The 27,902-nt window shown below is 46.1% G+C and overlaps 1 protein-coding gene and 1 long non-coding RNA gene across 2 annotated transcripts in view; one reads left to right on the plus strand and one right to left on the minus strand.

The window, feature by feature from the left end:
• LOC115352529 overlaps window positions 1-12,666 on the minus strand; it is a 54,647-nt gene extending 41,981 nt beyond the window's left edge. The window contains exons 1-2 of the long non-coding RNA XR_003927179.2: window positions 12,508-12,666; window positions 11,890-12,033 (exon numbers count right to left, since the gene is read on the minus strand). This is a non-coding gene — a long non-coding RNA (uncharacterized LOC115352529). The remainder of the gene's footprint in view (window positions 1-11,889; window positions 12,034-12,507) is intronic.
• A 3,527-nt stretch (window positions 12,667-16,193) lies between these two features.
• On the plus strand, window positions 16,194-17,539 carry LOC115352787 (cyclin-dependent kinase inhibitor 1-like). The gene is made up of 3 exons (XM_030041424.1): window positions 16,194-16,241; window positions 16,527-16,537; window positions 17,089-17,539. Exons 1-3 carry the CDS (start codon window positions 16,194-16,196, stop codon window positions 17,537-17,539), a joined length of 510 nt encoding a protein of 169 aa, XP_029897284.1.
• The last annotated feature ends 10,363 nt before the right edge of the window (window positions 17,540-27,902 follow it).

Raw genomic sequence — 27,902 nt, forward strand, 5'->3', positions numbered from 1 at the left:
CTCCCCTTGTTTAACTTTAAGAGATCCCTGCCAGCCCATTTCTCCAGCCTGTCCAGGTCCCCCTGGACGGCAGCACAACTCTCTGGCATATCAGCTATTCCTCCCAGTTTGATGTCATCTGCAAACTTGCTGAGAGTACACTGTGCCCCATCATCCTGATCATTAACTATGTTGAACAGGGGCCACAATTCAACAGCTCCTCTATGAGAATCTTACAGAAGGCAGTGTCAAAAGCCTTCCTGAAGTCAAGGTAGACAATATTCACTGCAAAGACAGGAACACACCTGCAGGTAGCAACAAACACCTCAGTCGTGGTGCAGTGCTGCAGCCACTGTCCAGCACGTCCCTTCACAGGACACACTGCTGATCACTGGTCCGAGTTTATGGGTTCACATATGCATGCTACATGGATGGTGTCACAGCAGATGCTATATGGGGATGTGCAACAGGAGAGAACCTGTAGTGCTGAACTATCTCTGAGCTGTGGAGAAGCGTGAGATGAGAACCAGCTATGTAAGCCAATGCACAGTGTCATTGCACAAGGACAATGCACATTGTTAAAAGCAACATCAAGCACTAGATATGTAAACACCATGGCTGACAAAGTTAAGAGGTGAGTGACAGTCTAAAGTGGCAAGTAGGGTGGGGTTGGGCAAAACCACACTGGCTCATCAGCAAGACTGATGCCCAGGACACCTCTGTCACCTGAGCTTACCATCAGGTATTTGAAAAGATGTCCCTGTACTACAGCCAGATGGGACACACTGCGCTCTTGTTTCACAGAGACTTGTCAGCAGGGGAGAATCAAAAACTCTGGTTCCCTTCCAGGTTTGAGGGGGTTGTGCTCCTTAGACAAATATTTATTGCAAACCATTACAGATGAGCCCTTTCCTGCACTGTCCTGTTTTATCTCTTTTGTATTTCTGGTTCCCTGTTCCAGGCCTTTTTTTCCCAGTTAGCTAAGACACACCTCTCATCTGTTTCTCAGCAAGACCTCCTATCAGATCTCCTATCTCTACTCCCACTCTCCCTCTGTGCTCCTGCTTTCACTGGTCCTCCTCCAGTCTGCCTTCTTCCCTAGCCTGGCCACCAGTCAGCCTTCCACTGACTCAGCTTCATTTTTAACAACCTGCTCATATTCACCACTGCAGCCCCTTCGTGCTGCTTGATCCGCGCTCTGACAGTGCATCACTGATGCACAAAACCCAGATCCTGCACGAGAAGCTGTGGGTGACCCCTCACCTGTCCCTCAGCATCCGTTTCTTAGTAGGGATTACCACCACACATCAAGGAAGAAACCCCGGAGCATGCTCTGTACAGCAACGGAGCAGCAGCCATAGGAAATATAGAGAACAAAAAAATGTGGGCTTAGGGGTGGTATGTGCAGGCATCCCAACCCAAATGGTCAGTACTGGAGCAGCTTCACTGTGAGGTACGGTGGCAGAGATGCAGTGCTCACACAGCAGATGCAGTGTATCATGCAACACTAAAACCATCAAACCCACAACAACTTTGCATTCAGACATTCCTCCACTCTCCCCACAAATTAGTCAAGTGCATCAGGAGACAACAGCTGTCAAAAACGCTGCTCCCTTCTCACGTCTTTTTTTCCGCATCCCCTACCTCTATAACAACAGCCTGACTTCCATTCCTCTGCATGAGAAACAGTGAGTGCATTATTCATCCAGCAAAGGATAAATTAAGACCATCACAGAAATACTCTGCCTGCCCATAGGGCTAAGCTTTCTGCCAGACCTCAGTGCCACTGGCAAAGCATGACAACATCCCAATAAAGATAATAATTAATTAACAATCTTTCACACTCTGAACCTTTGAATTTGCATAGCTTTCTGACTCTGGGAAGCCAGGATTTTAGCAATGCCCACACCATCTGTCTTTTGTCTGTAGAGGAATTTATCCTTGTTTTCAGACACCAGCAGGGAAACTGGGTCTGTTTAGCATTCTCACCTAGTTACAGTCAGTACGCTGTGTGCTGCTACTGGAAATAAATGTGTGCCTCTTGCCTAGACTTACGAGAAGATGCTGCGTGCCAATTGTTTTTTTTTTTTTTATATTCCGTTGAAAAACATGATTACTTCAAATCTGGGGAATGTTTTATGGAGACTTCCTTACTTGGTAAATAATGCTACATCTGCCCTGTTTATTTGTTGAAAGAAATGGCAACAATGGTTTAAATGCTTAATCCAGAGGGAAGTGGGAAGTTTCCAGCATCACACCTAAGTCTAATCTCCCTCTGTATCATGTTTTTTCCTCTGTACTGCCTAACATGCTGGGAGCGCTCTCACATTACAGACTTTCCTGACGGATAGGTCAGACAGGAGTGCGGGAACCGCGGGCCGGTGGAAAGGATTTGGGATGGGATACCAGAGAACTGAGTCAGCCCATTCCTGGCCTGAGCGTGCCACTTCAAGTAAACCTCTTCCCTTGGCTGCCTCTCAGCTTCCTCGTATAAGCAAAATGTGGATAACAGTTGTCCCCACTCTTAGCCAGGTGCATGGAGCTGTAGGGATGAAAAACCCTGTCTCCTGCATAGTGACCCACTACTGTGGGAACACAGCATGCTGCAGTCCTCCGCAGTAAGAAACTCACAAAAATTTGGGGAAAGGTGGAACCAGAAGAGGGAGGAGAGCCAGCTCGGTCCCTGGGGACAGGTAGTAGGGTGGGAGAGGATGAGAGAGCAAGCATAGGAAAGAGAACGGAGAGTACAGAGCAGGAGGAAAGTGTGACAAGTGGGAGAGGACATGCCATGTTATCAGGCATCTGATACACTGTGGCTGTTCATACAAACAAGGGTTAATGCGGAGGAATTAACTGGGGAGCAAGAACCACAGAAGGCAGAAAAGAAGGGAAGGGACCTTGGCTGTTCACGTGGGTGCCAGTTTGGGACTGGTTTCATTTGTGAATTTTCTCATTCTTCGCCCCGTTTGGTTTTAAAAAATCCTGTCCTTGTGATTTCCCCTGGGAAACTAGTCAACAATATAACAGCTGACAGAACATCTTTCCTGAAACTGAGACTAAACTTTCCTTTTGTATATCCTATATCCCAGTCTTTGGCTCCTCGCGACTCACGATGTGCCATGTGAACCACTCCCCCCTTCAACTCTGCCTTAATACACTTGAAATGCTAGCAGGCTAGTCTAACCTCCCCTTGCTCCCATCTCCCACCCATCACCCTTTAACTGAACGATGCTGATGTCATTTTGCATCCATCTCTTCTGCTCAGTTGGACAGGGAGCTCAGGGACAACACTGAAAGAAGCATCAGTATGGTATTTCCATCACATACCTGTGCTAATAAACTGATACTACCACCACTGCCATGACATTTTCTAGCCTGAACAGTTAGCTGAATGTTGTGCCTTTTTTTTCTGTTAAGGGAAAAATTGGCTTATGCTTGTCTCTTTTACTACAGAGCATGTATATCCAGCCTGTAACCTCCAGACACACTGTAGGAATGAAAGGGCAGCAGACAGTGTCTTTGCTCAGTTTCTAACCTCCTTCTACCTAGCACTGAGACAAAAAGCTCCCCTCCTAGCATTTTCTGGAGGTTAGCCTAGCAGTCATACTTCTGTGCCTGTTTTTAATCTTCCTTGACACTTCTACAGCAATGCACATGCCCCCAAGACTCAACTTGTCCCAGCTGAGCTGTTTCAGAGCACATAATGTGAAAACAGGATAAAAAAAATCTGCCGTCTCCCTTGACGGTACAGGCTCACTTCAGCCCCTGATGAAAGCACAAGCTGTATGAAGAGATGTCCAGCCAACCGGCTAACTGCTTCAGCTGGGGACTAGCCAGAACCAGGAGTAAACATTTGGGCTGGAGACTAGAAAATCTACCCTGGATGTTACAGTCCATTGTCTGGGCTGTTGCCCCTGGTGTTCAGGAGAAATGAGGTAAGTAACTGAAATGGGGAAACAAAAGCAAAAATAAAGAAGTCCCAAGAAAGGTCCTGATCTGATTAATGTTGTGTTTGGCTCCTGACTCTCTTCTTCTCTTTCAACGTGTCAGGTGATGGGGTAAGGGATGGGAAACTGATCCTGAGAGCTCTTTTTTGCAGATGAAGCCATTACGGTGGTTTTTTGGTGAGCATGTTCTGTGCGGCCTAAGCGTTCATTTGTGTTTCCCCGAGGAGAAGAAGGAAGGAAAAAAGGGAGGGCTCATGCCCTGGTCAGCCTTCGCCAAGCTCCTCTCCTCCCTCTGCTCTTGCACGCTCTGCCACCCTCGGGGGGAGAGAGAAAGAGAGCGGGAGAGAGACAGCTCGTTTCCAAACACTTGCTTCATTCAAACAGCTTTATTTTTGGTAATACTACACCGAGGCTGCAAGCACCTCGAGTGGTGGATGGTGCTAAAACTCTGTCCTGGGCACATTACCAGCTGGAAGGATATCACAGGACGCTAGCCCACCAGGGAGACAGCAACATTGGCATTGCAACGCCGGGGCAGACCGATCCTTCATCCAGCCCAGCGTCCCGTCTCAGACAGTGACCAGTGCCAGATGCTTCAGAGGAAAGCATAAAACACCCACCGCGCAACTAGTGGCGTAGCATTACGCAAGGAGGAAAGCTCTGCTCTTTTACCTGCTGGCCGTCAGGCACCATGCTGAGGCACGCAGACTTCAAGCCCTTGTGATCTCCCTTCAGCCAGCATAGCCACAGATGCAGGTTGGTGACCAAAAGCAGGCCCGCCCTGGCCCCAGGTGTGAGCAAAATTGCTGGAAAAGGGTCAAAATTGAGCAGAGGCTCTCCCAGTGATGTCAGTACTGGCCCCAACGAGAGCCCTGACGCATCTCTGAGTACCAGGTCTTTCTTCAAAGACCTGATAGACCTGGGGCTACTTTGATGGTAGGGAGGTTACAGAAGCCTTTGCTCTTCTGACTGACCAAAACCAAGTGCCTTTACCAGGAAAAAAAAAAATTAAAAAAATCACAAAACAAAATGAAGCTCCGCATTGTGAGCTCCCTCCCTCACTATCAGGCCCCAGGTGATGCCAGATGACCACCCAAGCTGGCCCCTGCGGTCCCCAGCTGGAGGCACCAGGCAGCCCACCACATTGGAAAGGTTGGTCTGTCCTGTTGGATCTCTCCTGTCTCTCGCAGTCCCTAGCTTGTACGAAACAGCAAGTCACCTCTTCACCATGTACTTCTCCCCCTCCAGTCCCTTTTATACTGACCCATCCCACCCACACTGGCTTTGGGGAATTCAGTTTCATTCCCAAGTCACTCAGAGGCCTAATCCAAGTCATGGTGAACGATGGTGTGCAGTACAGTCTCTGAATTATGGCCTTTCTTGGGTTTAGGCTGTCTCCTATGTTTATATGGTACATTTCACTCCATCCCACATAGTAAACAGCCCTTTTAGCAGAAAATCAATATGTGAGAGATACCACATCTACTCTGCTAAAATATGACCAGCTATTAACTGCAGACATAATGACAAACAGGGGTGTGAACAGAGCTACAAACACTGACCAACAACTTTGAACCCAGATCCCATGCTGGAGGAGACATCATACTTTTAACAAATGTTTTCTACAGTGTAGCAAACACTGATCCTTGAGGTTTTGGCATTCTGTGTAGTATGTAGGAAAACATGCAATTACTGGATAATAACTACAATGAGAACACTTCCCAGAGTTTTAGGTCAGAGGAGAGATCGGAGGAGGCCAGGTTCATCACTCCATGTCAAGTTCATTTCTTCCTCCGGAAGCTGCACCATACTTAAAAACTCAAGTCTTTCTCTGTAGTTTTCAGACAGCTGAAAAAGACCTCCCGGGCCAGGCCACCCTATACAAGCCCAACTACAAGACAGGGTCCACCACCTCAGGTCTGCACCGCACCACTCTAACATGGAAGCACAGCTCATGTCTGACTTAAAGCCCACACAAGGCTTTCTCATATAGGCCTACCATGGAGTCCTACATGAGTAAATGCCTTTCCAGAGGCAACTTGCAGCCCAGCACACCCTCCTCGTGATGAGTCAACTCCTCCCCAAAGGGCACTGGCAGCATGCGCACCAAGCACCCTTATCGCCAAGGGTTTAAAACCTCAGTCAGAGAATTAGTGCTGGCCTAAATTGCCCTATGCAGCACCTTAATTATTATTTAACTGAAAAATTATTTAGCTGTTGAGGTTGCCAAAAGAAATACTCTGATTAACGTTTAGATAGGCTTTTTTGTGCTATTACAGGTAACTGCTCAAGCACACTTTGGTCTTACAAATCCATGATCACAGCTGAACAGCCTCATTTTGCTTTGAATAAAGTTTGGAGTATGTGCAGCCCACCTTTACTGCTAACAAAACAGAGGTAGAGAGACACAGGCAACACCTACAACATTAAGTGAAACGGGGTCAGGGACCATTCTCTGGTTGCGAGACTAAGCAGCACACGCTGCCTACATCCCCACAGCGTAGCGTTTGGCCCACTGAGCCCTGTATGGTACTCCTAAGACCTGATTTATTAATTTTTCGGTTCAAAGTGGGAAGTGCTGCACACCCTGGAGCATGTCATGAGAGCATGTACAGGTGTTTGAGGGTGCAAAGCCCGTTGACGTAGGGCTGAAGAACTGTGTTGCACAGACGGCACCAAACTTCATGCACTCCCATCCAGAGTGCCAGTCAGAAATGGCCCTTGGCACATGGTCCCCCAAACCACGGCAGGGCATCACCTCAGAGCATGCAATCTGGCCCACACTAAAGCCAAGCCAGGGAGGAAGCTAAGACTTATGGACTAGAGGTGACCAGGAATGAGTGATACACTAGAAGTTCATACCCCAATTTGCGAGAGCAAGCAGTAGAAGATCTAGGATAACCATGACCACTTGTGTCCCCAGCAGGGAGACCTCGGCCACGTTGTGCTCCTCAGATCTCACAGGCCTCCCAGATAAACATTAGAGACACTGAGACACTCTAACTTACATCCTATTTTTCAAGGCTTCATGCCCATATATACATATATACAGGATGAATCAGAAAAAGGAGGCATGGGGAACAAATAACAGCCATAACATGCTGCATTTGTCACATTCCTAATCAGCTGCCATTTTTGCCTGCTCTCCAAAGCAAGTGAGACTTATCCTCATCCACCCTGCTGTCAAACCTCTCCTCACAGCTTCGGAATACGTTGGCGCGTTTGGTAGAAGGGAAGAAATATCAAAGAAAATGATGTTTTCACAAGTTTTGTGAAAACTGGCAGCTGAATAAAGGAAATGCACCCAAATTAAAGTGCCAGTGCAGAAGACAAACAGAGCTCAGTCACGTACTCTAACCTGGTGGCATCCAGCTGGTCAGGCAAGGCATGCATAGTTTTAGCCTCGCCACAGATCACGTGTGTCTCGGCTCACTGGGCCACAGAGTGGGCAAAAGACTCAAATCCTTAAGAAGCAGATTCATCGCTTCTGATGCTTACGGTGCTTTGGTTGCACTGGTGTCCATCTGAGAGAAAATGACTGAAACCCTTTGGTCTTCCCACATCCTTAAGGCTCCTACCAGCTTTGGGAGAGTGGAAAAAAAGGGCAAAAAATACTGTTAAATTTAGAATCACCAAATGGTTTGGGTCAGAAGGGACCTTTGAAGATCATCATCTAGTCCAACCCCCCTGCCATGAGCAGGGACATCTTTCACTAGACCAGGTTGCTCAAAGCCCCATCCAACCTGACCTTGAACACTTCCAGGGATGAGGCATCCACAACTTCTCTGGGTAAATTTGGATGTCGGACTGGAAACAGATAGAAGCTGTGGACCGCCTCTTGCTGCAGAACAAGCATGGGCCAAAGCCTGCCTGGCAAAATTTCCCTCCTTCTACCACTTGACACTATTGGCCCCCAAATGACCTTTGCAGCTTAGTGAGACTCTTCGGATTTCCATAATGATTAGACTTGCAGACACCCGGAAAGCTTTCTTTACAAAACCAATTTATAGAAATTCACTTTCTCTGTATCTGCTGGGTCTGTGAGACTCTCCAGAACTCACTGGGAACATCACACAGTAGCTTTCACCCTAAATAATGGGTTAAATTCTGGATTACGACATTGGAAGTACAGGTAAAAATAAGATCATTTTTAAGAAAGGAACAAAAATGCAAACTACAGCTGACATCACTCCCCTGTTCCCATTTTATCCTGGTCTCCTGAGGAAACAAGGCCTAAGTGGTCAGGCCGTTTGTCTGGCAGTTGTGCTCTAACCACTTTTAAGCAGATGGCACAGTATCCACCAGCTTTGAGGAGCAACAGGTCATGCCAGTGCCTAGGCCTCCTTGGGCACTGTATATATTCCTGATGCGTGTGCTCTTTGGTCTGACAACGGCTAAGACATTGCATACTCCTTTACACAATATACCTAACAGGTAATACCTAGATCTAGATCAGCTATAGCACCTGCTGCCCAAAAAGGGAAAGAAGAAAAGCAAAGGCTCAGGAGCACTGTTTCCATCTCCTGCTTACTCCTTTGACATCTCTGCATGGAAGTGAATGAAGGCAGATGGAATTACAATATATAGCTCAGGAACTCCTCTCCAGAAGTATGCTATTAATTTACAGAGCTTTGTTTTGTAGTCTTGCTGCTTGTCACTTGAGAAAAAACTGACCAAAAGGCAGGCGTGACTGAACTTTGCTGCTCAAAGACTGAGCACCAAAATTTGATTCAGGGGTGGCACAGAGCAGGTCCAAGCATCCCCTTCAAAGACTCACAGTCACAGGGAAGCCCTGTGGCCACGGGGAGGAGTGAATAGCAAATTCTCCCGCACCTTTGCCTTCGTTTGCCTGATTCTCAGCTGTCCTGCCGGAGAGCACTGGGGAGAGCAGGGCAGGTTCATGATGGGCAGCGCTCTCTGCCTGCCTTTCCCGTTGGTATACGAACTCTCCTCTCTGGCTCTCCCAGCCTCCAAGACCATGTGGCAGGGCACCAGGGAGCACCAAGCGCAGCACCAGCAGAGAAGCACAGGAGTGAAGGAGATGTCTATTTGGGTTGACATCTTTCACCTAGGTTCTGCTTTGCCACATCCTGCCAGTGCCCAGCAAACCTGCCCTGGAGGGTCAGCAGCTCTGGCGTGGTAGCGCATTGTCCCTACCTTCTTGCAGACAGACCACCCCGGTCCTTCTCCACCAACGTGGAGGGGTGGGCACGGACATCACTGCTCCCCTGAGCTGCCTGTGCTACACTGGCAGGGTGGGGGTGCTGAGCTGACAAAGCAACCAGCCAGCTGATACCACACCTCTCTACAGGAAACCCACCCTTTCTCTGTTTGTCCTGCCCTCCCAGCCCTCCTCGTCCTCCATCGTGCAATACTGAATCCAGCTAGACCACAGGGCTGTCTCACCTATGGGGCACCACGAACTGCAATTTGGGGGTCCTGACTGTCTCATGAGCAGTCACTCCCTCCCAGGCTGAAGCCACCTACACCACCAGTTCTCTTCACAAAAAGCACCCACAGTAACCATCCTCTTCTTCCTCCCTGCAGAGAGGGCTCTTCCCACCTCCCTCCCAAAACAGAGGCTCCTAGATATGCTTTTGCATTTACCACCTCTTCATACAACCAACCGTTTTTCTTTTCCTCCATACAGTATTGGCTTTCCCTGCACTAGCATCTATGTTACATCTGCATAAGTATTTTTGATATTTATAGCAGTAACCTTCCTCTTTGTTTTATACATATGCTTTCTTTTTCAATATTTGTTCTTGCTCTCCCTGCTCAGGGATATGTCATCAGGCAAAAGGCCATGTAACTGCTCCACCTCTAATACAGGGCATACTTGCTAAGAAATATACTTAGCTATATTTTCTACATGCTAACTAAATTACACAGAACATCCTTCTCACTCTTAAGAAAGTAAAAGTAGCTTTGTTTCAGTAAGTGAGGTACACTGCACATATGAAAACTAACAGAAAACCTGTTTTCTGGGGTGGAGGTTGAGGAAAAAGTCTGGAGTTTTCCTATGCCCTCAAAATCTTACAGGGTCTAGTTTCTGTGACTGAATTTTAAATGCGGTGTAAGAGGATAAATGGAGTGTAAAAGATTGTCTAGCCCTCAATTTTTCCTGTGTTTATGTCTGGGGATTATGTTATAGTCAATACTCCTAAGCTTATTTGAAAATTAATCTCCAGTGAACAGGTGAATAGATAATGGAGCAGTGATCCTTCTCCCTCCATTTATCTTTTCACTTATAGAGTTAATTGAAAATAGGAACTTAGTTACATTTTTCAAGGCACACACTATTAGAGAGCTCTGGCGTCCTGCAGCAATTTGTCTTTTGGTTCACTGGCACTTCATAAAGGCTACAAGTTACAGAAAATATAAGCCCTTAGCTTTGCACAGAGACCAGAACTGATATAATAATAATGTAGCTGTCACTCCTCACATTTATCACACTTGCCTTAAGTTAACAATCCTTTCCCACCAAACCCATCATCCTTCATTTTTCTTCAGCTTTTGGTTTGAACTGCCACACAATGTCCAGGAATACAAACATTCTATTCTTTATTATTATTTAATTCTTATTGGTATGCATGAAAATAGGAAGCTGCAAAACTCTACACAACCACAACTGAGAAAAAAATATCTTTGTAAAGATCTACTGTGTCGGTGCTCCTGCCTTTCTTAACCTACTTTTCCCATCTAGAACTATAAAAACAGCATCGTATCTCAAAGTGCCAATCCCAATGGATCAAAGGATATGGAGGATGCAACCAGTACATGACTGGAAGACAAACACATACGTACAGCCTTCTTTCTGCTGCAAGCCCTTGAGTCATCCCGTTGTCTTCGCCTACCATCAACGAATTGCAAAGCAGTAGCTGGGTATCAAGTTGAGAGCGAGAGACATCAAAGGATGTGTGATCTCAGAAATTCAGAATGGATGGCAAGCCTAACTTGGAGAGTAATCCTCTGGAGAGTAATCCCCGCTGTAAAAGGCATGTTGCAAACCAAAAGCAGAACCTTGAGAATGAGGCGATGCTTAAACATGAATTGCCTTTGTAATCTTATGAAAACTCGGATCATGATTTGAAACAGCTAAAAAGATGATTCACAGCATTTGGCACAAATATATCCACGTGCCTAAGATAAGGCACACGATTACACGCAGCTACGCCAGAAACTGTATTATTAATTTGAGCTTCCCCCCCAAAAAATGCAGTAAGAAAAACCAGAATTCTGTTTCCAAAAAGTTCAAATTTCTGTGAAACAAACCGAGCCCTAACATAAGTGGCATTGCTACTTCCCTAGGAAATTACTCTACCTAGACTACAATAAAAACAAATGCTGCCAGCAAAACACACGGTTTCATGGTTTGTGATATGACAAAGGAACAACCTCAAGAAAAAAACTGCTTAAAACACGAGGCTTTCTGAAAAGATGAAGGACAACCAAAAAACACTTTGCAAGACGTAACAACATAGATAGAGGTGGGTTTTCTTAACATTCGAAATCGCCGTTAAACCTTAAAAAAGAAAGCTCTCCCTTTCCAGCCTCGACACGGAAATGCTGGACTAGCATCGGAGCACCTGCAGTGAAAATGGAGCAAAAAGGGTCTCCCCATTCCACGGGTGAGAGGGCTCAGGGGGGGATTTCAGCCCTCCACCGGCCTCTGATGCTCAATCTCCCACCGCACAGCCTCAGTGGAGTTGTTCCCTGTGTTGGGGTACAATGGTTTGCCGTCGGTGTGTGAGGCAAGGGCACTCAGGGCAGTGGGTGGGGGCACGTAAGGATGCCATGAGGGGCTCGAGGAAGGGTTATATGGAGGCTGGAAAAAGCTGTGGGCTCCTCTGATGGCAAAGGCTCAACATTGTCCCCACACCACATGGTTAAGCATGCCAGCTTCTGCAACCGAAGGCAGACAAGGTGATGATGTGGCCAGTGCTACCAGCGGGCTGCATACCTCCCTTGGCTGGGATATGTGAAGGAACATCACCGGGCTCTGCTCTGTCCCCCTCCTTGCTGCTGGGTTTGGCTGCAAGAGCTCTCCCGCCCTGGGGACGGTCACGATCCACATGGAAATGCAAAACGCCACATCCAGTTTCCCCTGCAAGAGTTTAGAGATGGTTTTGAAGGGCGACATATAAAGCAAAGTTTTGGCATTGCCTTTGCAGGGGTAATGCTCAGGGGTGGAATATGAAAGTATGACGTAAATCTTATACGTTGGGGGTGGAGGAAGATGGGAGAAAGGGCCCCGCTGCCTGATTTAACAAGTCATGTTCTCATATAATTAATATTTTTATCCCTTTCTCAGTCAAACCCTTAATCTTTCCGATCGCTAATAATACTTTTCTGCCTGGTTTGTAAATAAACTAAAGAAAACCACAGCCTTTCTCCAGGTCTTCCCTCTCTTCCTGCTCTTGAACATCAGTATAGAACCCAGAAGAATAAAACCAAGCAGGCCTTTCAAATTCAGAAACGGAAACTCCAAAGATGGAGCTGCCCCAACACTAACAAAACCCCTGCCCGCTTCTGCCTGTGTATCACAACCTGAAAAATGGAGTAAATAATATAGACCTACCTTGCCACAAAGGAATTATTCAGCCTGCCTCACAAGTCTTCTGAGGGTAACTGGGAAATTAAAACATGGAAACGCTTTACTTCTGTAGAAATGCTAAAGACGACTAAAACTCAGGAAAATACAGTGTTGATCATGATGATATACAAATGTACGTGACCATCACAGTAGTACCTTCCCGGTGCCTGCGCTGACGTAGCACACGCGCTCCCCGTGCGCTCACCGCAGCCGTCATCGCCAACACCCACAGGCACCCGAGCTCGGCCTAGACACCCGCACCCCGGGGGGCTCAGGTACCCCAGCAGCACCTCAGCCTGCCCAGACCCCCAACAGCCCCCCGGCCCCACTACCACCCAGGTCCAGGAAAACCCTCTCGGCACCTTTCCACCCACAACAGAGGGGATACCGTCAAGCTGCTCGGCGTCGAACCCCTGCCAAGCCAACGGGGCCGCTGCCTTGCCACAGACACCCGGCCGGGGGCTCTCCTTCGGACCCCCGTGTGTGCGTGTGTGTCCCCACACACACACCCCCCCCGCCCCGACCGCCCGTCCCTCCTCCGCTCCCTCAGCGCTGAGGTCTGCCCCTGAGGGAGCGCCCGCCTTCTGCTCTGCGCGGGAAACCACCCCGCTGCCACCCCCGGGACCCCCACGCAGCTCTCCCGGGGAAGGGCTCCGGGGCCCGACCTGCGCCCACCCCCCCAAAAGCGAGGGCCTCGAAGCACCGCTCCCCTCCGCAACCCGCAGGCGGGACCAGGCCCCCCGCCCGCCGCGGAGGGGGACGGCGCCGACGGCGCCGCCGCCGCCGCCGCCGCCATCACGTAGCGGCGCCATCACGGGAGCCCGCCCTGTCCCGCCCCGGCGGCACATGAGTCCCGATCCCGATCCCGATCCCGATCCCCATCCCGATCCCGATCCCGGCCGCCTGCCGCCGCCGTCAGGGAGGCGGCACTCGGGACAACCTTGCGTGGAACCTTGAGCTCCGGCCGGGAGCCCCGCGTTGGATGCGCACCCCGCCGTTGCGGGCCGGCGCCCGCCGCGGGTGTAAAAGCGAGAGGCGAGGCGCGGCGGTGTGTGGCGGGGGGCGGCCGGTGGCACTCGGCTGCGCTGCCGGGGCAGCCAGCGCCGGGGGAGGCAGAAAAGAGAGGATTTAAAGGCAGAGATAAGGGCTGCGGCTCGATCTGCACCCCGAAGGGACCGGGAGAGATCTTTTTCAGCTCTAGTTTCGAAAAAGAATGAGTTAAAGGTGCCTGAGCACCTGCCGCAGGCGAAGCAGCGTGTCTGAAAACAAGATTCATAGCTAGCAACTTTCAGTATCAAAATTGTTTAGGAAAATGGATCTTCACCGGAAGAGTGAAAATGAAATATCCCCAGCATTAATTCCCTGGCTTGTTATCATCTGTTATTTTAACTCATGCATATGTAGGAAATTCGGAAACATGAGGTAACGTTCCTCTGATGCTCTGAAAGTCTGACGCAAGGAGCAAGCGCTGAACTGCCTGTGAAGCTTCTGTTTCTTTTCAGCTCATTCAAGCGAGCGCAGAACTGGAGAGAAGACAGACGTGGCCGCTGCCAGTGCAGAGCTCCAGCCTTCTGCGTTTGTCCTGCATCTTGGCTCAGTAAGGATGTGTGTATAGGTATGAGCTTGACAGAATGGGGTTCACAGCTTGTCTCAGGTGGCGCAGAAGTCACGGAATAAGAAAGAAATGACCCTACCGATAATGTTTTTGCATTTCAGAAACATTTTGGTCTCATTTTACGGGTGTTTTAATACACCCACGCAACTCAGACTGAGCTGTGGGAATAGTGACGGTGCAGCTTTGGAGCCAAGACCTGGAAAGAGTCCTGAAAAAAGCGAGGAGTCACGTCCTGGTTCTTCTGCGGCAAACTTGCGCTGACTTCTGTAGGGCCAGGATTTCACCCTGGATGTGACTGTGAACAATGGAAATTACAACAGGCAGTATATACACACGATATATACACAGGTTTAGAAGAGTTAGCAGCATTTGTGATTCATGACATAACTAAGCACATGAGGAGAAAACTTTCCACAGGGAAAGGTTATTCCATAATTATCCTCTCTGCAGGCTTTTTATCTTCCTTTGAAACACCTGGAAATAGACAGTCTTAAAGACAAGGCACTGGATTCACAGGCTGCACTGGAATAGCCATAACTAACAGAGCAAGGCAGAATTTTTTCTACTTCATTCCTATGTGGTATTAAAATATGCTATTAGGAAAGGCCATAATCGTTTCATAAATACCTTCTTTCTTCCTAACCCTGATTCGCTGGTATCACACAGTTCCTAATATGTATGAGGAAAGTTTCTAACACACAGGAATATTCCTGCAAAGCACTGTTTGCCCTTTCCTTAGACCTTTTGCTTTTTCCTAAGACCTGATTGCCTTTGAATGAACTCATTTTAAGCTGCCGAGGGCTTGGCATCAGATGAAGAAGTGGCAGAGGTGTGATTGTTATTAGCTATAGTGACAGCTGGCACTGCCGAGTATCCCGAAGGCTGAGGGCAAGGCTGCACGCAACCCCGGGAAAAGTTTTGTGTGAAGTTTGGGGATTCTGGATGCCACCTAGAGGATTATCCTTGTTGTTGTGCTCTCGGTTGCTTTTCCACAGGAAAAGCGCTTTTCCACCTTTCATAGGCCCTACGGGGAGTGAGGAATATGTGGTGGGCACCCGCCAGCTTTGCTCCTGTTGGCAGCTGAGTGCTGAAGGCTCATGCCCAACGAGCCGGTGTAACCACACGGCACAGTGCAGTGCCACCGGTGGGACCTGGCTGGGGCCCGGCAGGTTCCGGAGTCCTATCGGACCTAATGATCAGCCCCAGATGGTGTCCCAGAGAGAACAGGGCTACCCTGTTTCCCATCCTGGAGCTCCATGGGAGACATCAGCCTCCAGAGAACCACACGCAACGTTTGGAAATCAATCCATGCACAAGAAGGGCAACCCAGACCTGGCACTCTCTGGTTTAATTTCCTGTGGCTGTGGGCCGTGCGTTTGCAGGAGGCTGGTTCAGAGCCGCTAAGGGCAGGGAATAAGATTTATAAATGGATGCAGAAGCCAGTCCACCTCTTTGGACCTCAGCTGCTCAGGTGTGTTATCAGCTGCAGAACGGACACTCAGCTTCCACCTAGGAGGAGGTAGCCGCATCCCTCAGTATCTGAGTTTTCTGCAGCAGACTTACGTGCAGAACCATCTAAGTGCCAACACCACCCAGTTGCTGACAAGCTCTTGATACCGGAGCCACCAAGTGACATTGTCAGAGTAGGCACTTGGGGTGTGATTGCGAGGGGATGCTCAGAGTTCACGTGGATTAGATACAACCCTGCAAAGATAATACGGGGGCGGGGTGAGGTGATTATACCAGTCGCATCTGGGTTTGTGTCTGCTGCAGCTGAAGCGCTCTTTGAGATGTTGGAGACAAGCCTGCAGCTTGAGGTTCTGCAGGAGCTCTGCTGCTCTGACTGTCGGCATGTTCTGTAGACAAATCACCAGTTGACCTCTCTTAGCTCTGTCCCCAAACTCTTTATGCCCTTCAGAATACAGTAGCGCCACAAATCCAAAATTTGGCTGTTTGCTAATGTTTCTCTGAGGTTTCTTTTTAGCCTGTCCGCTGCTATGCATCACAGCTTGTGAGAGGGGCTGAGTTTTGTGGATCCAGAGAGAGAAAGAATTGAATGACTTTTAAGATCTATATTCAAGATCTTCCAGAAATTAAAGACCTGGTGCAGGAATTAGTGGGTGAATGTATTTGGTATGTTTATGCCCTTCTGGCCTATGAAATATGCAAAATGCCAAATTTCTCTTCTCAGTCTTGCCATGTGCCCACCTTACCTGCCAGACGAGGGTGCAAACCCTGTCTCTTCTGTCCTCATGTCAGCCTACCAAATGGGAAATCCACCTACTGGTGCTTGTGTGGGATTTGCCATTGTAGGAAAGACAGCGTTTTTGTCTGTGACTGGGACCATTTCTCAGGCAATTGCTTCAAGAAGAGGGAATGAAAATGTCAGGCAAGAAACAGGTGATTTCTCTGATCATCTTTAGCTTCCAACTTGGCTGACACTGCAAAACAAATGGTGGTAAGAGTAGTCAGGAAAGAGATACCACCTCCACTGTAAAATTAAAGATGTCTTCTGTACTTTAATGATTGCCATCAGCCTTCGTTGTCCTGGAAGTCTTCCTTTTCAGGCCTTTTCCCTTGTTTAAGGTGATACTCATGGTCGGTTTCTGTGCATTCTGGCTTTTGCTGCACTACCTCAAGGGACGTTGTCCACTTCCTTGTGCATCTCTGTCCCCTGAAGGCAAAGCCTCACTCAGTGTACACTGAAATAAGGGTACACAAAAGAGGTGAGGGCTTTTCACCCCTCCCCATCCTTCGATAGAGACATCCTATAGATGGGAATTCTCACTCTGGACTGCAGATTGGGATAAATTTCTTTCAAAATAAGCCAAGATTTCCTGCGGCAGGATCAAAAGTATCTAGGCTTACTGCCACTCTCCCCTTAAAGAGTACGCAGTGACCACTAAACTGAGCGTGCAAAGGGTGGCTGATGGTCTTTCTGTCCCTGGCAGGGAGTCGCTGCTCTATATGCTCGCCGGAGAGCAGCACTGGCGAGAAAAGATGGAGCAGAGGCCAGGGAAGACAACGCACGCCTACAGGAACCTCTTTGGCCCCGTAGACCACGAGCAGCTGCGTTGGGACTTCCAGCACATGCTACATGACAGCATCGAGGGGGTCCAGCAGAAATGGAACTTCGATTTCCTCCGGGACGTGCTCATGGAGGGGCTCCTGCAGTGGGAAGAGCTCGAAGGCCACGATGTGCCTGCCTTCTACCACAGCTGCGTGGTGGGAGATGCTCGGAGACCACTGCAGCCCTTGAACCGGCCCCTGGGCAGGGGGGACAAGAGTCACCGTTTTGCCCAGGTCGCGCTGACTGAGAAACCCAAAACTTCCAAGAAAACAGGGGGCAAGAGGATCTCGGAAGGGAAGAAAAGAAGACAGTCATCTTTGACAGCTGTGTGAGACCCCGGTGTGGCTCAGATGATCAAACCTGGTCCCAGCAGCTGCTTAGAAATTCTTTGACAGGCCCATAAGCCAGTGTCACTTTAAGAAAGCGCAAGCCTTCAAAAAAGCATCTGAAGGAGAAGGAAGGCACACTCTAAATTGATGGGCACGGTGCTTGTGTTTTTCGGGGGTGCTGTGTCACAACCCCCCTCCTGGCCCTGGGGGTCTGTTTAGGACTTGCCACAGTCAGAGCAGTAAGATAATGACCGCTTCTGGTGGGAGGATGGTTAGGAGGGCTAGATGTTTAGAAAGGCAGTCTAAGACAGGCAGTGAGGTGATTTCTCAAGCAGGAGCCAAGCAGGAAAACGGGGTTGCCCATCGGATGGGAGTTTTTGGTTTTTTGCTCGCTTATAGGTTTGGCCGTGGGCACCCTTTCCCGAGTGCAATAGTGAACACCATTCAGCCAGCTTAGCCTTAGGAGGAAGACCAGAAACCGGAGAAAGCAGGCAGGTCTCCTGCTAACTTCAGCTTGGATATTGTACTCAGTGAAGGCATCCAGGAACTTTAAGGGCAAATCGATCTTAAACTTGGCCAGGTGGCAGAAGGGGATAGGTTTTCAAATGCCTCTCACCAGGACTTGCTGCCAGGAGTGGGTTTCAGCATCCATAAAAGAGCTTTAGGTGTTTGAAAGTCCTCAGCACCCTGCATACTAAGGTCTTCTGAACATCTGGCCCCTTATTTTCTCTTCTCAACAGGATTTGAGCTTGATCGAAAAATCTAATCCTATATACTAGATTTCCCTTGTCCATATTGGAGGTTTGGTTTACCCAGGACTGAGGTTTTCAAGAACCTAGGGTTTTCTCTGGGGAATTTGATGTGAGACACCAGCTTGAAATTGCCTAGAAGATAATTGAAGCTAAGGTTTCAGGAAACACTTTCTGAACAGTGATGTTGATCTCAGTTAAGTCAGACAATAGACTAATTTGCTATTTAAGAGTATGAAACTTAATTGCTAGCGAGAGGTTCAGGAAGAGGTTGGAGATTAATGAAGAGTGGAACATTGCACACTGGAGTGCAGAACAATGATATTTAATGAGTGCTCTTTTCTTCTCCAAAGCACTTTACAGCCATTAACTAATTAACAGTATAATTTACAGGTAGGAGTACAGAAGTGTAATTCAGAGCCCAATGTTGTGATGGTTTCAGGGAACTGCTGTTCAATTGTAAATCTCTCACTAGGTGTGTGGGAGTAAATTATGCAGATATTTCCAGGGGATATTTTTCTTCCGTTTTGTTTTCCCCAGGCAAGAAACATTTCATCAGGGGATGTGGAAACCAAAATACCACGCTGCACAGTTTAACACTTTCCCACATGTGTTTTCATAAGAGAAAACACTTTAGTCTAACAACAGTACCCTTCTCCCCAAGGAATCCGGGTGTGCGAGATGGGCCAGGAAAATCGTTTGCAGTCTTCTCTTTTGGTGAGGCTTGGAGATCAGTCCCTCTCTCAATCCTACTATTACAGGCACACACACACACAACCTTCTGATTGCCAGCCGAAGGATGCATTAGAAGTTTCCCTCTAGCTGCAGGAACATTGTCCCTCTGGGCACGACCGAAGTAATTCAGGCAAAACTGAGCCAGGGAAAGTCATACCTACTGATATGGTCTGACCCCATGCTTCCACCCCTTTGCTCATCTTCTGCCATCCCGTAATAAAAGGTCAGTTGAGGATTAGGATCTGAGGTTGGATTTGAACCCGGTTATCTGCTTTCTGCTTTGGTCAACGAGAACACTGTAATGCTTCACGTTAAGATCCAACAATGTGTGTTTAATTTAGACTTTCAAAGACAGCTGTGGCCCATTAAATAAGTATCGATATATTAAAAACCAGCCATGGGGTTTTGTGGACATTGGCACCTCCAGAGTGGAAGGAGCAGAGGTTTTGCTGCTGCATTTGACTCCACAGACACGCAGAGAGCAAACTGGTATGAAATTAGATTTTTCCTTCTATCTCCCAACCCTTTTATATACACGCAGTCCATCTCCATTCTCTCTTTTTCATTGTGACCCCAGTGTGGTTCTGCTTTGTTTTCTGGGAGAGCCTCAAATAAAAAAGCAGCTTAGATACAGGCTATAAGCCTTTTTCACTTTTTCATTTTCTTTTTTTTTCAAGGTTGGTGAACCATGCCATCTCTTCACTCCTCTTCTCTTCCAAACCTTTTGGCTTGCCTGAGTCTGATACACTTAGACCTTGGCTCTCCTGGGAGGCATTCATAAATCCTTGCCTCCTTTGCTAAAGATCAGAGAGAGAAAATTGGTAACAATCCTGTGTTTTCGCTAGCTGGTCCTACTTCTGAAGCAGATAGTTCATGCAAGATGACTGGGGGGAAAATAGGGAGGAAAAGAAAGCAGGTATTTAGGTAGGTGTATTTGAACAACAGAAATCTTTCCCTCCCAGGTCCCTGTGGCCAGGCTTTCCTTCTGACAGGCTGCAGGCAGCATCCTCCTCAGTACCTCGCTTACGCCAGTGCAAGTGCTCTTTAGGGTCCCTTAGGCAAACCAGCCAATTTCCATGGACTCTGTTTAGCATCTTAGATGGAGGCTAGACCATCTGAATTTGGCTCTGGGGCATCTGCATCCCCCTGGCTTTTAAGCACCTCTATCAATTTTGAAACTAGGCTCCATTATGTGGGCATCTGAGCAGCTGGGCTCTTGCTAAAATTATTCACAGGCAGAAATGGAAATACCCACTATTTAAGTCTTTTCTGAATTTCATCTACTAAGCATAATCCCTAATGCATTTCTTTTCCCAAAATAAAATGGAAGATAGCTATATAGAAGTCTTTTAAATGGGAGAAATAAGTAGAAAGGATTACATTTGGTAATGTAAGCTTTTTTTTCTTGCTGCTATTCCTTTCCTCTCCTGCTCCACTGAGAGACTATAGCGGGTTATAGCAATAGCAGGATTTGCTTTTCTACTGAGCTAGCAGTGCATTCTCCTACCCGAGAGAATACACTCTCCTTGGGATCATGTCCTGCTCCAGAAGTTTAACTTAGGGCTAGCTCAGGTACCGCTGCGCTCCACTGCACTGTGCCATGCAGACATATCCTTAAGGAATTTGGGTGCAGGAATCCCATTGCACAAACTTGGCTGTGAAAGCTTACAGAATTCCAGTCATCCCACCAATAATGTTCTGCACTGAAACCAGTGCAAGACTGTATGCTGCGAGGACTTGATAGTTGTTGCCCGTTTCACCCTATAGAAAGCTCAGGGTTAAATATCATGGAGCCCCCGCATCCCCAACTAAAACTGGAGCAAATTCATTGCTATGAATACAAGCAGTTTACACCAGGTAAATCCCATGGACTCTAAAGATCAATAATCATCTAGCTTCCATTTTAGCTAATTCTGCTCTATGACCTGAAAAAAGTTTGTATTTTTTTGTGCAAGGGTGAGAGGCAGGGAAGGAACCCATAGGGAAACTCCTGTGTTGTAATCACGGTTCTGTAGTTAAGGTTGATTTATGTTTGCACCTGAAACAAAGATTCAACCACACATACGTATGAAAATTTAATGAATGTTCTCCCCATAAGCCACAGTGCTTACTTGCTGAGCAAAGAATTAGTTACAATTCAGTGATAGTGCAAGGTTTTATGCAGTCCTTCTTGAATCTGCAGTTTGATCTAATAAGCAGAAATGAAATGCCCTATATATAGTTCTTCTGATGTTATTTTAAAGAGTATTTTTTGTTACTTTTAAGGAGGAAAAAAAAAACGTATTTCTGTCTGGAAAGCACTGCAGCAGTGGATCTGAAAGTTGGAGTGAAATGTCACATTGCTCAGCTTGCATGAGAAGGTCCAAAGTCTTTTGATCTCAACTGGATAAAAGCCAGCACATTTCCTTTGTTTTGCTTGGTATTACATAGCTTTATGTGGAACATGCTAAAGGTATTAGTTTTGTTCATTCACGAGCTGTAGAGAAGTCTAAATGACTTCTTCAACACGAAAACAAGATTTGAGGGATTTCTTGAAAAGCAGCTGTTATCAGTGTCATAGCCCTAATTCTGTTTATATGTTGTTCTCCAGATCACTACTCGGCAAAGAAGCGAGTCAAAACGAATATGCACACGGCTGTGAAGAAGTCAACTTCTTGAAAGCAAGGAGAGGATTGCTCTGCACCGGGGAGGTTGGAAACATCTGCCAAGCTTCCTCAACCTTCAAAAACCGGTTGTGCAGGCTGCAGACACTTAGGGGCATCCCACAGAGATGTATTCCTGACAGCACCAGTGAAAACAGAAAATACTTTCATTGCGATGGGGTCAGGCCAAATCAACTGGAATCACTTTGATGAGAAATAACTGGCATTAAAAACCACTGGTAAGCAAGTTTGGACACTCCAGAAATTGGCTAAGGCTAGCAGTTTAACATCCATTGAAAATCACTGTACATGAGAAAGTGGTAAACAGTTAAAACAACTGTATACGTGTAATAATGTGCTTGGACAAGTCACTGTACAGTTGGGGCCTTTCATATTGTCACGTCTTTACATACCCTCTTTTTTGGTTTTAGCAGGGACGGCTTACTAAGTTTCACCATCTCAGCTTTACAGATCTGACACCCTAAAAAAAATTCCCAGCCCTTTCTGTGATTTTTTTTTCAGGTACAGAATTTTGTGCTTGCGACTCTTCAGGGCATAAGTAACAGCGCTTGGCTGCCAAATGCTGGGATGTAAATGGAGAAAGCTGAAATTATTTGGGAACGTTTCCATTTATATCAGAAGCCATTTTAGCCCTGTATGTCTGCCCCACACACAAGAATTAGGTTGTTAAACTTATATGATATGGGGAGAAATTTGCAGATATATTCTTGTATCTTTCAAGTCATTCCTGTTCCCAGCTGGGCCAAATCCAGCCTTTAATTTGGGTTGCGCTGTTGCATCTAGGTCTATGAGTCTGCATTGTGCAAATGAGGACAAAATTTGTTGTGCATTTGTCCACGGTGTTTTAAAATGCCTGCTGCTTGTAAGAACATAGTAAGAATGAGTGAGATGTAGTTTAGTTGCCATTTTGTGCTTTTTATTTATTCTATTAATCTTTCTGTAAGAAGAGAAAGGGTATTAGTAACACTGAAAAGTTACACATTTAACAATCTTGGTGTTGCATGGACTGCTTTTGTATGGCATTTGTTAACATATACTCTTCCATCACCTACTTTTTATTTCCCTTTTTTATTCCCCTGACTAGTTGGGATAATTGAAATTTTACAGCACATAATAATCAGCGGGTAAACCAGAAAAAGAAACCTATAAAATATACTCTCTAAATTATACTGCTGCATATGGCCTTAAGATGCATGCAGTGTTTAATGAACTTGTTTGGAAAGAGCTCTGTAAATGTCAGGTTTTTAGAACGACATGACATGATGGACTGCTGCTTTTTGTCTCAAATGTAAACAAGCTAAGGTTTCTCTTGGGTAGTAAAAATAAATGTGCTTGCTTGTGTGTGTGTCAGGTGTACGCACGAGAAGTGGTGTAAGCAAGTCATACACCCTGCATTACCTGCAACATCAGGAGGGTTTAGTGTGTTTCTTTTTTTCCCATTAAGAGCTACAAGTGTTTAGACATAAATAATAGTTGGTTTTCCCCAAAATGTCCCAAGACAGTGATTTCAGTCTGTTTCTGTATGCTGAGATAAAGATACTCAGCAAATTGCAGGATTGGAGCCCATTTCCAGCTACATGCAAGAGTCATGAGCTGTGATTTTCTCTCTTGGATTTTTGATTTAGCTAGGAACAAACCTTGCTCCAGCTGATGTCAAAGGGAGTTTTACCCAAATAAAGCAGGATGAGGGCCAGCCTGGCAACTGCAGCTCACAGAGCCTTCAGTATGTTTGTGGGCCAGGCCAGTCTGTTACAAGATGTAGCATAAAGGTGTGGGATTGGGCTTTTTGTATATTTGGTTTTATTTTTAAAGTTTGCTTGTGATTAGAACAGTCTAATCTATTTTTCCTTTTTAAAGTGTGGTGATTTTCTCTAATTAAGAAGAATTGCACAACTGTTTCTCCACGTGTTTGTGATTTTAAAGCAGACCAAAGACACTGTGCACCTTTCTGGTTTTTAGCAGGGTTACTTGCAGAGCTACTTTCTGACTGGGATGGCATGAGCTGTGCATAAAAGCCCTGAAGTTGGCCATGCATGAAGTTATCATGAAGTAGCTGAGTCTTTTTCTTTCAAGGGGAAAACGGATGCTTCTCTTTATTAGGAGAAATAATGACTTTCAATTTACTGCTGTCCCAAAGAAACAAGAAAGGATTTTTTTTTTTTTCCCCATATTAATTCCAAAACAGCTCAGTGCTTAAGCATACCTTTAAAAGGAAGTATCTGCCTTAAATGCTTTGTAATCAGGACACTATAATGTCCTATGAATTCGTAAAACAATTGTTTAAATTATCAGTAACACGGGTTTTAGATAGCAGTGCAGATACCAGCCTTAGAGTGGAATTTCAATATATTCAGAAAGGTGGAGACATGGTTGAACATTTGGCCTGTCCGTGTTTATAGCATCTCAATTAACTGTGATTGTGACTGAGAGTTCAGGGCTGGATTAGAAAAGTTTGCTGCTGCCTAGACTAGGTGATAGTCTTTCTGCTTGCTGATGATGCATTTGTTAATGGTTTTTGAAGTGACAGAATATTGGAGATGAGGATACACAGTAACACAAAAGAAGGCGGCGGAAGGCGTGGAAATACTGTTTTCATACCTGTGTTTGCAATTAGAAATTCTTATACTTGTATCAGAAGGCCTAATCCTCCCTTGGTGTATGCTATATTACAGCTCCACTGATCTGTGGTGGAACTGCCTTGATTTACACCAGAGGAGAACTGAGTCTGAGATGTTTTGCACTAGTCCTTTTAGTTACTCTACAGTGCAAATGGACAAGAGGCTAGCTGTGTAAAGCCATTGCCTCCTTTCTACATAGTCGGGTTTTAAAAGATAAAGGAAAATGGTTTCTGCTATAGTTTTTTGTGTGTGACAGCCAAAAATAACAGCAAACCTCTGATTAGTGTCTGAGCTTCGTCATCAACTGGGTAGATGAAGTATATCTGTGTTTCATTACCATGCTGATGAAGAAACAGTGAAACATGGAGTATTTCATTATTTTGTTCAACTTGTGAATTGCACTTCCTTGTTTAACACAGTATGCACAAGGGGATATGTCAGTATGTAGCAAAGCTGTAATAATAATATTTTTTTAATAATAGGTGGGTCTAAAACATTCCCATTCTTTAAATGAGGCAGCAGACCTGATGGAAAAGGCAATACACTGAAGCTTTGGGCTGCTTCCTTCCCTGGGCTTAAAAAGTGCGTTGAATGTACCGACCCTAATCCTGTAACAAAGCTGTTGAGGGCTTATTTGCTGATCTGTGAGTTTGATAGGCTGCAGGGGTCTATGGCCATCCATCAAACCCCGAAGCGGCACTTTCTCATAACGAGAAGCAAAGGATGTGTTCAGACTTCGGGCACTAAAGACAGGGTAGCAGCACTGGTGTAAGGTCTTGTGCAGCTGTGTGAGGATTACACAGCAGAAGGGAGACTGTAACAGGAGCCCACAGCACACTGTAACCTCGGCACGCTGATAAGTAGGTACAACTACATCTGCCTGAGCCCTCCTCCTTCCCCTTTTTTGAATATAAGCTGCATGCGTGACTCAGGGCCATATATTACTCAACAGCCACAACCTAGCTTCCGCTGATAACCACGGTGTGACCAGCATATACATTAGGGAAATCAGTAGTTCAGATTTTTTCCATCCGAGATAAATGTGTCCCATGTGCAGCACAGAACACTTGTTTTATGTTTTGTACAAACATGGAAATAATCTCTCAGGTGTGGATTATTTCATTAAATTCCTTTCAGCAGCAACTGGAGAAGGTTGTTTCACTTGGGCGAAAAAGCCAGGAAAAGAGATTGTCCACATGCTTCTAGTTATTTTCAGGGTGATGCAAGTACAGCTTTCTTCTACTTAAAGCAACTCCTCTGCAAACTATTCTGAAGTACCCTTCTGTAGGGTAGTATTGGTTTCCTGGAGAAGCTATCCACTTGCTATGGTAGACGCTTTGTTATCTTACCATTATCTTTTGAATCCTTGTTAACAGGCTTTGGGGGTGGGCCTTAATGTCACAGAAATGTTTGGCTGGAAGGGAACCTAGAAAGACACCTACTCCATCCCCCTGCGCTAAAGCAGGATCAGGACTTGCTTATTCCAAAGCTTGCAAACTGCTGTGAGAAATGGTTTTCTCTGCTCACGTGGCAAATCTCAGGGGTAGCCAAGGTCAACAACGTTCCTCCCGAGATTCAGAAGGTCTATGTTATACAAGATGTTTTCTTTCAGGTATTCATTTTGCTTTGCTTGTTTTGTTGCAATGCTGTAGACGCAGTTGAATTCCACATAAACAAGCTGGTGTGTTGAACCATTTGGTTGTCGGATGTGGATATTTGCAATGTTATCAATCAATGCTGGTGCATAAATATGTTTTAATAGCAAAAGACGTTGAATTTTCTTCTTTTTAGGCAGATTCTTCTTGTTTTGTTTCTGCACTGCTCTGACCTGGCCTCCCTCCACTGATTCCTCTGTGCTGTTCCACTTTCTACAATTCATCACTTCCATGCACAAAATATTGGCTCAGGCTGTGGAGTACTATAAGCTAAGCTGACCTACAGCCCAGAAAATGTGTTTCTGCAGTGGATATTTCATGGTTTCCCACTGAGGTGTCACAAACCATATAGGAGGAAACTTTTTTTTTTGCCTTTCTTCATTTTCTGAGATTTTTCTGCTTAGGAAATGCTGCCTCTCTTACTTTCAGCAATCTGTTCCCTTGGCAAGAAATACGACTATCAGGTGTTTAAAATTAAAGTTGTTAAAATCAAATTTGCAAAGGCAGGAGGGTTTGCCCCAGTGTCCTGGACATAGTCCAACTTTGGTAATTACGTCTCGCCTAACTAAATCCTTCTTGCAGTTTCATGGCACTCTTCCTGTCCCGCTGAAATCTGCTATGGAGAGCTGCTGTGACATGACATGCTAAACATCTGCCGTGTTTTTACCCAGAAGTGGCCATGCTTCAATAGGAGATGAAGTGATTTATAATATATGGTATGCATACACACAGATTTTTTCATTACAATGACTTCTGCTGAACTGGAGGAGTTACTTAGGAGCGGCACTTCTGAAAAAAAATCAGCTGAGGAACTAAATATGGATTTAAAGGTCTGATTTTCTACGTCCCTCTTTCATATGATCTTTTCCAAACCCACCACTTTCTCTTATAAGGAGGCGCTGAGAAGTGGCGGGTTCATGTGATCAGCTGTGTTTATAGGATAATAACCTTCATGCTGCCCATTAATCCCCTCCATAAAGGCAAGGAGCATTCCAAAGCGTTGAGCAGCTTCAGCGGTCAGGCGGTAAAACCAACACGTACACACCTGCTAAATAAATATTTTCACCAGCTTGGTATGAACATGACATTTCTTCCTGCACAGTTATGTCGGCGAGAGGCCAAAGACGGTAGGTAGTTCATCCCACTGCAACACCGATGGACCAAGGTAAGCTGGTGATTGGAAAGGAGTGCCCCAGGCAAGTGTTTTGCAGCACTGGCTGGGGACCTCTAGTGTTCCCTGAAACTTCAGGAGAGGACCCATGTACCAATTAAAAGCATTTTCAAAAATAAAAAACCATGCACATTGTCACAGCATAGCAGCAAGGAGGCAAAATGGAGAAAATACACAGATGTGCAAAGATCAGCCCGGTGTTCAGCTGCTGTAAATGAAACTGTTGTGGCAGCGGTAATATAATTGGTCTGCTGACTCCTTTTCCTAAAAATTTAGGTGGTCCTTGGCATGAAGAAAGTGGAGAAACACTCTCATGATCCCACTGGAAAAGGGAAACTCACAGGATTCGCGTGATGCATAGTGCTTGCTTCTGGTTTTAAAGAGTCAAGCGATCTTATACTTTAAAATCATAACACTATAGTGAGCAGAAAAACTTTATTATGAATATTTTTAAATCCCTGTCTCAGATATGTCCTTGGAGCTGGAGCTGTGTCTCTAAGTATACGATGAATGAAATCTCTTTAAAACTCTGTGATAGGAGAACTCCCATTCTAATTGTTTCAGATCATCTGCATCCTGTGTTTCATTACATGGGGTAACAGAGACCATCTGTCTCCCTTCTTTCCAATATATGGATTTATATCTGGGTGCAGAGCTGTTTTCACTGACATAGCGCACAGACCCTCCCAAATGCATGTTAAGAAAATGTGTGTAGCCAGGAATGGCCAACCGTTCTGACCACAAGATGCACATTTTGGCTGTCGAGGAAAGCAGG

Source organism: Aquila chrysaetos, chromosome 17, assembly GCF_900496995.4.
Source record: "Aquila chrysaetos chrysaetos chromosome 17, bAquChr1.4, whole genome shotgun sequence".
Classification (NCBI taxonomy): domain Eukaryota; kingdom Metazoa; phylum Chordata; class Aves; order Accipitriformes; family Accipitridae; genus Aquila; species Aquila chrysaetos.

What these genes read in the sequence shown, in the direction of transcription:
- LOC115352787 (XM_030041424.1), top strand. Translation starts at nt 16,194, where the DNA reads ATGACTTTTAAGATCTATATTCAAGATCTTCCAGAAATTAAAGACCTG.